The sequence below is a fragment of the Papio anubis genome, chromosome 11, assembly GCF_008728515.1.
Source record: "Papio anubis isolate 15944 chromosome 11, Panubis1.0, whole genome shotgun sequence".
Taxonomy (NCBI): domain Eukaryota; kingdom Metazoa; phylum Chordata; class Mammalia; order Primates; family Cercopithecidae; genus Papio; species Papio anubis.
The window spans coordinates 110,998,845-111,009,950 of NC_044986.1; the positions used below are offsets into that span (position 1 = coordinate 110,998,845).

At 47.0% G+C, this 11,106-nt stretch overlaps 1 protein-coding gene across 1 annotated transcript in view; it reads left to right on the forward strand.

Moving 5' to 3' along the window:
• The window catches only part of LOC116268562 (acyl-CoA-binding domain-containing protein 7), a 66,151-nt gene extending 55,586 nt beyond the window's left edge, over window positions 1-10,565 (forward strand). The window contains exon 3 of the mRNA XM_031652479.1: window positions 9,881-10,565. Within this exon, the coding sequence (XP_031508339.1) occupies window positions 9,881-10,095 (215 nt within the window). The 3' untranslated portion in view covers window positions 10,096-10,565. The remainder of the gene's footprint in view (window positions 1-9,880) is intronic.
• Window positions 10,566-11,106: the final 541 nt, after the last annotated feature.

The window sequence follows — 11,106 nt, forward strand, 5'->3', positions numbered from 1 at the left end:
GGCTCACTCCTGTAATCCCAGTACTTTGGGAGGCCGAGGTGGGCGGATCACCTGAGGTCAGGAGTTCAAGGTCAGCCTGGGCAACATGGCCCCATCTCTACTAAAAATACAAAAATTAACCTGGCATGGTGGTGGGTGCCTGTAATCCCAGCTACTCGGAAGGCTGAGGTAGGAGAATTGCTTGAACCCAGAAGAATCGCTTGAACCTGGGAGGTGGAGGTTGCAGTGAGCCAAGATCATGCCACTGCACTCCAGCCTGGGTGACAGAGTGAGACTCTGTCTTAAAAAAAAAAAAGCTGGGCGTGGGAGGGTGGGAGTCTGCCCTTTCCTCTAGGAGGTTCCTTCCCCCACCTCTCTCTCCTGGCAGTTTCCATCTCCACCTGGCAGAGCTGATTCTTTTGCTAAAGTTCCTCTTAACCCATCTGTCTCTTTTCCCTCCTTCTTCTCCTACTTTTCTCCCTACCTGCTATGGTTTGAACATTTGTCTCCTTCAAAACTCATGTTGAAAGTTAATTGCTTTTGTACTATTAAGAGATAGGACCCTTGGAAAAACGATTAGATGGTGAGGGCTCTGCCTTCATGGGTGGGATTAACGCCATTATAAAAGGGTCAGTTCAGCCCCTTCCTGCCCTCTCTCTTTTTGCCCTTTCATCTTCCACCCTATGAAGACAAAGATAAAGCCTTCTTCCCATTTGGAGGATGCACATTCAATGTGCCATCTTGCAATGAGAATGCCCAGACTGCTGGTACCTTGATACTGGACTTCCCAGCCTTCAAAACTGTGAGCCAATCAATTTCTGTTCATTATAAATTACCCAGTCTTGGGTAACCTGCTATAGCAGCACAGACTAAGACATCACCTCTTCTCTCTGCCTTCTCTTCCTCTTCTTTTTTCTTTTCCTCCCCCTCTTCTTCTTTTTATTCTTCTCTCTCCTCCTTCTCTTCTTTTTTTCTCTCCCTATTCAATCCCTCCCTTGCACTCTCTTACTATATATATTGCAAATAATGATAAAAAAGGAAATGATCTTGCTGATATGCCTAGATTTTAAGTCATCAAAGGATTTGCCCTTTACAGTCACCCATTATCTCAATTAAGTCAGTCCAGAAATTCAAATACGTGCCTTAAAAATTAGGGAACCATGGATTTCTAGTCATTTTTTCCTACTAGTTATAAAATCCACAATCAGTAAAATTGCTACATGAGTTAAATACTTTTTATTGGCTAGGCCGTGGCGGTTCATGCCTGTAATTCTAGCACTTTGGGAGGCTGAGGCGGGTGGATCGCTTTAGGTCAGGAGTTCGAGACCAGCCTGGCCAACATGGTGAAACCCCCACCTCTACTAAAAAAAAAAAAAAAAAAAAAAAAAGATTAGCCTGGTGTGGTAGCGGGCACCTGTAATCCCAGCTTCTCAGGATACTGAGGCACGAGAATCATTTGAACCTGGTAGGTGGAGCCAAGATTGCGTCACTGCACTCCAGCCTGGGCTACAAAGTAAGACTGTATTTTAAAAAAACAAAAAACAAAAAGCTTCTCTTTATTGATAGGCATCAGAATTAAGGAAGTTGCTTTTTGTTGGAGGCAGAAATATGGGGCCAGATTTCGTTACCATACTTCTCTGAATTTAAGAACCTTCTGATTTTGTTTCCTTCTGAGAAACATTTGGGAAATCACCTCAAGGGCCAAGAATAAAGCAATAGTGAGAAATGTAATGCACGTAGCACTTTGAAAAACAAGTTATAGAATTCCCTGTGGGATGTTTTTCTTTTCTTTCTTTTGAAACTGAGTCTCACTCTGTCACCCAGGCTGGAGTGCAGTGGTGTGATCTCAGTTCACTGAAACCTTTGCCTCCTGGGTTCAAGTGATTCTCCTGCCTCTCTCTCAAGCAGCTGGGACTAGAGGAGCCCTCCACCATGCCCAGCTCATTTTTCTTTCTTTCTTTTTTTTTTTTTTTTTTGTATTTTTAGTAGCAATGGGCTATATTAGGGTTCTCTAGAGGGACAAAACTAATAGGATAGATGTATGTATAAAGGGGAGTTTATTAAGAAGAATTGACTCACATGTGACAAGGCGAGGTCTCACAATAGGCCGTCTGCAAGCTGAGGAGCAAGGAAGCCGGTCTGAGTCCCAAAACTGAAGAACTTGGAGTCTGATGTTCAAGGGCAGGAAGCCTCCAGCACGGGAGAAAGATGGAGTCTGGGAGGCTAGGCCGGTCTAGCCTTTTCACATTTTTCTGCCTGCTTATATTCTAGCCACACTGGTAGCCGATTAGATGGTGCTCACCCAGATTGAGGGTGAGTCTGTCTTTCCCAGTTCACTGACTTGCCTGTTAATCTCCTTTGTCAACACCCTCACAGACACAGCCAGGAACAATACTTTGCATCCTTCAATCCGGTCAAGTTGACACTCAGTATTAATAATAACATGAAGTTTCACTGTGTTACCCAGTCTGGTCTCAAATTCCTGACCTCAGGTGTTCCACCTGCCTCGGCCTCCCACAGTGCTGGGATTAGAGGCCTGAGCCACTGCGCCCAGCCTGAATGTTCTTTTGAGCATGTGTCACTTCTGAATGAAAAAAAAAAGTGTCTTTTTCCAGTTCTTTCTGGTAATAAATTCATCTTCCCTTTAATAGGGCTCTATTGAAGTTTTAATAACAGAATTGTCTTTTGTTAGTAATAAGTAGAACGGATGATCTATTCATTTGCTTATTTACCCATCCATGCTAGTACAAGAGCACTAAGGGATCCAGAGGCATGGTAGGTTTCTGCCTCTGTGAGCTCCTAATCTGGTGGAAGGTATAAGAAAACGGACTTTTTCTGGGCACGGTGGCTCACGCCTGTAATCCCAGCACTTTGGGAGGCCGAAGCAGGTGGATCACTTGAGGTCAGGAGATTGAGACAAGCCTGGCCAACATGGTAAAACTCCATCTCTACTAAAAATACAAAAATTAGCCCAGCATAGTGGCGTACACCTGTAATCCTCGCTACTCAGGAGGCTGAGGCAGGAGAATCACTTGACCCTGGGAGGCAGAGGTTGCAGTGGCCAAGGCTGTGCCACTGTATTCCAGCCTGGGCAACAAAGCAAGACTCTCAAAAAAAAAAAAAAAAAATTCTTCTGAGAGCGTAGACTTGGGACATTTTTATATATTGCGTGTAATATGGATGTGACCTCAGAACGGGGGTGCCAACAGCCTACAAAGGTGAAATTGACTCTGAACTTTCCACTTTCCATGTACACAGGTGTTGTCTAGATTTGCAAGGCTGAGGAACTGACATTATGGACAAAAAACTATTCAGAACTTTCTTACAGGCAGTCCTTCTGCAATCGAGGACTCAACCAATTATTTGCGCTGGACTGGGTACCCTGGGACCAATGGGAAGCCACGTTGCACATGCTGGAAAAGACACCAGATTTAAAAAAACTGCACTAAGCCTTGATAGAGAAGAGCTTATTGGGGACTTTTTAGGAGCTGGCACAGCAGCAGCATTCCAAGGGGCTGTCTTATTTTTTTTTTCCTTTTCTAAGACACAGGGTCTTTTTCTGCCACTCAGGCTGGAGTGTAGTAGTGCAATCATAGTTCACTGCAGCCTCCGACTCCTGGGCTGAAGGGATCCTCCTGCCTCAGCCTTCTTAGTAGCTAGGACTACAGGTGTACACCACTATGCCCAGTTAGTTTTTATATTTTTTGTAGAGACAGTCTCACTATGTTGCCCAGGCTGGCCTTGAACTCCTGGCCTCAAGCAATCCTCCCGCCTTGGCCTCCCAAAATGCTGGAATTATAGGCATGAGACACCACACATGGTCCCCAAGGGATTGAGTCTTAAATTCACGTTTCCTGATTTTAAAAAATATACATCGTCAGGCATGTTGGCTCATGCCTGTAATCCCTGCACTTTGGGTGGCTGAAGCAGGTGGATCATTTGAGGTCAGGAGTTCATGACCAGCCTGGCCAACATGGAGCAACCCTGTCTCTACTAAAAATACAAAAATTGGCAGGGCATGCTGGTGCCTGCCTGTAGTTCCAGCTACTCAGGAGGTTGAGGCATGAAATCACTTGAATCCAGAAGGAAGAGTTTGCAGTGAGCCGAGAATGTGCCACTGCACTCCAGCCTGGGTGACAGAGTGAGACTCTGTCTCGAAAAAATAAATGAATAAAACTAAACATAAAAAATATACACCATCTTCCCCTTCCAGCATCCATCCATTTCCTGCAGGAGATCTGCAGAGAGTAGAGGAGAGTCCACCTGAGCCCCTTGCATTGAGCCAAGGCCTGCTAGTTGCAGATTGCTTCTGCCTGTGAGCCCTTAGCTGCCTTTGGCTTTCCTTTGCTCTGCTACTAATCTTGCTTATGATTGTACTTTGATGCACTCTAGTGACCAACTCATTATGCTCTGCACATCTGGGGTCCCCAAGATGAGCCCTGGATTTGATAGTTTAAGAGGAGGGCTCACTGGACTTGTGGCTATGAAGTATTACAGTGAAAACATCCAAAGCGGATAAGCAAAAGGAGAAGGAACATAGCATGAACTCCAGAGGAAACAAGGCTCAAGGTTCCAAGAGTCCTGTCCCAGTGGAATCAGACAGGCCATGCTCAGTTCCTTCTGAAGCAAGTTGTGACAACATGTGAAATGTTGTCTACCAGGAAAGCTTGTTAGAGACTCAGTGGTCAGGGTTTTTATTTGGGGCTGGTTACATAGGTACCCTCTGCCTAGCATGTACCAAAATTTCAGGCTCTCAGGAGAGTGACATAAATCAGATTGTACACATATGTTAAGCGCTGTGAGCCACTCTTATCAGGAATGGTGGGAACACTCCTGAGATCTCAGTTGCCCCCTGCCAGCCCGCCTTTCTAAAGACAGCAATCTCGGCTTTACCCTGTTAATTATTTCCTTTACCCTTGATATGCTTTGGCTGTGTCCTCACCCAAATCTCATCTTGAATTGTAGCTCCCATAATTCCGATGTGTTGTGGGAGGGACCTGGTGGGAGATAATTGAATCATGGGGGCGGCTTCCGCCATACTGTTCTTGTGATAGTGAATAAGTCTCTCAAGATGTGATGGTTTGATAAGGGGCTTCCACTTTTGCTTGGCTTTCATTCGATCTTGTCTGCTGCCATGCAAGACGTGCCTTTTGCCTTTCACCATGATTGTGAGGCCTCCCCAGCCATGTGAAACTGAGTCCATTAAACTTTTACTTTATAAATTATCCCATCTCAGGTAGCTCTTTATTAGCAGCATGAAAATGGACTAATGGAAAGCTCTTTTTGTTTTTGACAACCCATGTCTTCTGCCACTTGAGAAAGAACAAAATTACCTTCTGCTTGTTCTAAGACTCTATCTATTGCTAGTGCTCTAAATTTAACTAACTAGGCTGGGCATGGTGGCTCACACCTGTAATCCCAGCACTTTGGGAGGCCAAGGCAGGTGGATCAACTGAGGTTAGGAGTTTGAGACCAGCCTGGCCAACATGGTGAAACCCCATCTCTACTAAAAATACAAAATTAGCTAGGCGTGGTGGTGCACACCTGTAATCCCAGCTACCCTGGAGGCTGAGGCAGGAGAATTGCTTGAATCTAGGAGGCAGAGGTGGCAGTGAGCCAAGATTGTGCCATTAAACTCCAGCCTGGGTGACAAGAGTGAAACTCCATCTCAAAAATAAATAAATAAATTTAACTGATTAGTGGAGCTACTATTACTTACCTGGTGCAACCAGTAAAAATTTGATAGTTGTTTTAAATAGGTTAGAAAATAGATTTCCTTCTACAGGTCCCTTCTGGCCCTGACATTTCATGCATATCATTAATGTCAATATTTGATCTTGTAAAAACTGGACTTTGATCTCAGGTTTACAAAATTTTTCTACTGAGGATGTTATAATCCTATTATCAAAACCCAGCCTATCACGGGTGGACACTAAAATCAGGGTTGTCTTTACTGCAATAAAATAATCAGTTTGCCAACAGTCCTATAAGGGAATTATCATTATTATTTCAGTTTTAAAAATAAAATGCTGAGGTTTAGATAAGTTAAGCAACTTACCCAAGGCCAGTCAAGCTTAAGTGGTGGTACTGGCTTCACATCCAAACTCTTTTTTTTTTTTTTTTTTTTTGAGACAGTCTCATTCTGCTACCTAGACTGGAGTGCCTGGGTGGTATGATCATGGCTCATGCAGCCTTGACCTCCTAGGCTCAAGCAATCCTCCTGCCTCAGCCTCCTGAGTAGCTGGGACCACAGGCGTGCACCACCACACCCAGCTAATTTTTGTATCTTTCATAGAGACAGGGTTTTGCCATGCTGTTCAGGCTGGCCTCAAACTCCTGGGCTCAAGCAATCCACCTGCCTCAATCTGTCAAGGTGTTGGGATTACAGGCATGAGCAACCATGCCCATTTCTAAACTCTTCATCTCTCTCTGGCCTCTACCACTCTGGTAGGCTATGGGGTCTCCACGAATCCACAAAAATGAAGGTCATTAAATACTGGAAAATGGGGCTTTGAAGCCATTTGACATAATATGCAAATGGTTCTATGACAGACTTCCTGGGGCACCTTCCTAGACAAGATGGTAGGTGTCCTAGTGTGTCCAGAATTGGTGGGTTCTTCGTCTTGCCGACTTAAAGAATGAAGCCACAGACCCTCGCAGTGAGTGTTACAGTTCTTAAAGATGGTGTGTCCGGAGTTTGTTCCTTTAGATGTTCAAATGTGTCTGGAGTTTCTTCTTTCTGGTGGGTTCAAGGTCTCGCTGACTTCAAGAGTGAAGCTGCAGACCTTCGCAGTGAGTGGTACAGCTCTTAAATGTGGTGTATCTGGAGTTGTTCGTCCCTCCCAATGGGTTTGTGATTTTGCTGCCTTCAGGAATGAAGCTGCAGACCTTTGTGGTGAGTGCTGAGGCTCAAAAAGGTGGCACAGACCCAAAGAGGGAACAATGGCAAGATTTATTACGAAGAGCCGAAAAACAAAGCTTCCACAGCTGCCAAGGCGACTCAAGTTGGTTGCTGCTGTTGGCTCTTGCTGGGTTGGGCAGCCTGCTTTTATTCTCTTATCTGACCCCACCCACATCCTACTGATTGGTCCATTTTACAGAGAGCTGATTGGTCTGTTTTGACAGAGTGCTGATTGGTGCATTTACAAACCTTTAACTAGACCCAGAGTGGTAGACAGAAAAGTTCTCCAAGTCCCCACTAGATTAGCTAGACACAGAGCACTGATTGGTGCATTTACAAACCTTGAGCTAGACACAGAGCACTGATTGGTGCGTTTACAAACCTTGAGCTAGACACAGAGTGCTGATTGGTGCATTTACCAAACTTGAGCTAGACACAGAGTGCTGATTGGTGCATATATAATCCTCCAGCTAGACATAAAAGTTCTCCAAGTCCCCACCCGACTCAGGAGCCCAGCTGGCTTCGCCTAATGGGTCCTGTGCCAGGGCCATGGGGCAGACCTGCTAGGCAGAGCTGCCTGCCAGTCCCGTGCCATGTGCCTGCACCGCTCAGCCCTTGGGCAGTCCATGGGATCGGGTGTCACGGAGCAGGTAGCTGTGCCCATCTGAGAGGCTCAGGCTGCATGGGAGCCCGCCAGGGGGGTGGTTGTGCTCGGGCATGGCAGACTGCAGGTCCTGAGCCCTTCCCTACGGGAAGGCGGCTAAGGCCTGACGAGAATTCAAGTGTGGCGCTGGCGGATGGCCGTGCTGGGGGACCTGGCTCACCTTGCGCAGCTACTGGTCCAGGTGCTAAGCCCGTCACTGCCCAGGGCCAGCGGCGCCGGCCCGCTGCAGCGAGTGCAGGGCCTGCCTAGGGCACGCCCGCCTGGAACTTGCGCTGGCCCACAAGGGCGGCGCGCAGCCCGGGTTCCCGCCAGTGCCTCTCCCTCCACACTTCCCTGCAAGCAGAGGGAGCCGGCTTCAGCATCAGCCAGCCCAGAGAGGGACTCCCACAGTGTAGCAGCGGGCTGAAGGGCTCCTCAAGCGCAGCCAGAGTGGACTCCGAGGCCAAGGAGGCACAGAGAGCCTGGGAGGGCTGCTAGCACGTTGTCATCTCTCACTAGTTTCATAAAGTCTTGTGTCCTGAGGAGGCTGATCTAGTTCAGGCATTGCTGAAAGTAGTAGAGGTCTCAAATTTGTCGACACTTTGGTGATCTTCATAGAAGAAAAACTCAATCATTTTGATTTATGGAAATGAGCCAGAGAACCTGATAAGTCCTACTGCAATTTATCCTTAATGTGCTGGCCAAGAGCCTCAACCACAGGCACTCATGATATATGACTGGGGCAATAAGATGTTGCTGAAGATGAATTGCCCAGCCTCTCTTTGAGAGAAGCTTCCCCACAGGCATGCCTTAAATTGTTACTGTGTGTGGGGCCGGGTGCGGTGGCTCATGCCTGTAATCCCAGCACTCTGGGAGGCCGAGGTGGGTGGATCACAAAGTCAGGAAATCGAGACCATCCTGGCTAACACGGTGAAACCCCGTCTCTACTAAAAATACAAAAAATTAGCTGGGCCCGGTGGCGGGCGCCTGTAGTCCCAGCTACTCGGGAGGCAGAGGCAGGAGATTGGCGTGAACCGGAAAGGCGGAGCTTGCAGTGAGCGGATATCAGCCACTGCACTCCAGCCTGGGCAACAGAGAGAGACTCCGTCTCAAAAAAAAAAAAAAAAGTTTTGTGTGTTCCACGTACTTATCTGGGATCTAGGCCCATGGGTGGCAGCCAGGGGATGGCTGGATTTGGGGTCACCACTCTACAGAAAGCAGGAATCTAGGGTAATAGTTTTCAATCTCGATTGTTGTTTTTTAACCATTTAAATAACCTGGGGGAGATTTTGCTTTTGTTTTTTAAAAATAAAACCAATGCCTGTGTCCCACCCGCAGATATTGTGGTTTAACTGTAACGGGATGGAGCCTAGCCATTTGTATTTTTTAAAAAGTTCCTTGTTAGAGTCCAGTGCGCAACCAGGTTTGAGAACCACTGATCTTTGGGGAATGTGTGGTTAAAGAGCAATTGTTGGCTTCTTGACGTGTGTCACCATGTGCAGTTTAAGGGCAGAAAACCCACTGGTTTCTGATGCCGGAGCAAAAATTCTTCAGGAATGTTCATTCCTAGTTTTGGACCAAAGCTTGACACTCTGGCCCTGTTGCTGCCTCGATCTGCAGTCTGAAACTGGCAACTGTGTGCGCCATTGGGAGTAAGAAAACCCATGACTGAAGCTGGGCACCAGCATCTGGTATGGAGCAGGACGGGGCTGTTTTCTTGGTAGGGAGGCTGTTGCCATTATGGACCACAACCTGTGGGCCAAGTCCTACACCACAGCACAAACACATCTACTAAGCCGAGCCCCACACCACAGCACAAATACAACTACTACAAGCAGCTGGCAGTGGGTGTAGCTGTTCCTCTCAGTAACATCATGAATGGTAGTTATTGGAGACAGGCACTTTATAAAAGGTGGCCACAAAGGGGCCAAGAAGAAAGTTTATCTTCTGAGAAAGGTTGGCATGATGTGAAAATACCAGCTATGCCCATCATACCACACACTGGGAAAACCCTGGTCACAGGGACCCCATATGGCATACGATGGTGCTAAGGGTCATGTTTTTGAAGTAGGACTTGCTGCAGAAAGATGAAGTGGCATTTAAAAACTTCAAGCTAATTACTGGGAACTGTTCCAGGAAAAAACTGCCTGACCAGCTTCCTTGGAATGGATCCTATCTGTAACCAAAATGTGGTTCATGGCCAAAAAATAGAAGCCCGTGACTGAAGCTATGTAGACTTTAAGACTAAGGATAGTTATTTGCCCTATCTGATCTGTGTAGGTGTCCTTCTTACTGCTGCTTTAATAAATGAGCACAAACCAAGTAGTGGAAAATGATATTAGTTTATTCTGTTACAGTTCTGGAGGCCAGAAGTCTGAAATGGGTCTTATTTGGTAAAAACAAGGTGTGGTTTCTTCTGGAAAGTCTAGCCAGAGAATCTGTTATCCTGTCCTTTCCAGATTCAAAAGGCTTTCTGCTTTCTCCAGCGTGGCGCCTTCCTCTCATCACTCAGACATTTGCTTTCATGATCACATCACTTTCTCTAACTCTGACTCATCCAGTGCCCTTTTAGGAGAATCCTTATGATTACAGTGAACCCACCCTGAAAATCCAGTATAATCTCTGCATCTCAAGATATTTAACCTAATTACATCTGTAAGGTTTATTTTGTCACACAAGGTAACATATTCGCAGGTTCCAGGGATGAGGATGTGGACATCTTTGGGGGGCAATTATTCTGCCTATTACAGTGGGTTTAGTATCATCAGATTTAGAAGACTGCTGTCTTAGTCTGCTGTCTTACTCTGTTACTTAGTTTGTCACCATGACAGAATACGTGAGACAGGATAATGTATAAACAGTACAAATTTATTTGGCTCATGGTTCTGGAGGCTGGGAAGTCCAAGAGCATAGCACTGGAATCTGGTGAGGGCTTTTGTGCTGCATCTGGTCCCATGAAGGAAGGCAGGGGTAAAGAGAGCACAATAGCATGAGCAAGAAGGGACTGAAGTCTTTTTTTTTTTTTTTTTTTTTTGAGATGGAGTCTTGCTTTGTCACCCAGGCAGGAGTGCAGTGGTGCAATCTCAGCTCATAGCAACCTCCACCTCTGTTATGTTGGCCAGAACTTCTGAACTCAGGTGATCCACCCACCTTGGGCTCCCAAAGAGTTGGTGAGAGGTGACAACATGCTAGCAGCACTCACTTCCTCTTGGTGCACTTGAGGAGCCCTTCAACCGGCTGCTGCACTGTGGGAGCCCCTCTCTGGACTGGTCGAGTCTGGAGCCAGCTCCCTCTACTTGCGGGGAGGTGTGGAGGGAGATGAGCAGGTGGGAAGCGGGGCTGCATGTGGTGCTTGCGGGCCAGCACAAGTTCCAGGTGGGCATGGGCTCAGCAGGCCCTGCACTTGGAGCAGCCAGCAGGCACTGCCGGCCTCGGGCACTGAGAGGCTTAGCACCTGGGTCAGCAGCTGCAGAGGGTGCGCCAGGTCCCCCAGCACTGCTGGCCTGACAACGCCATGCCCGATTTCTCGCTGGGCCTCAGCCACCTCCCCGCAGGGCAGGGCTTGGGACCTGCAGCCCACCAT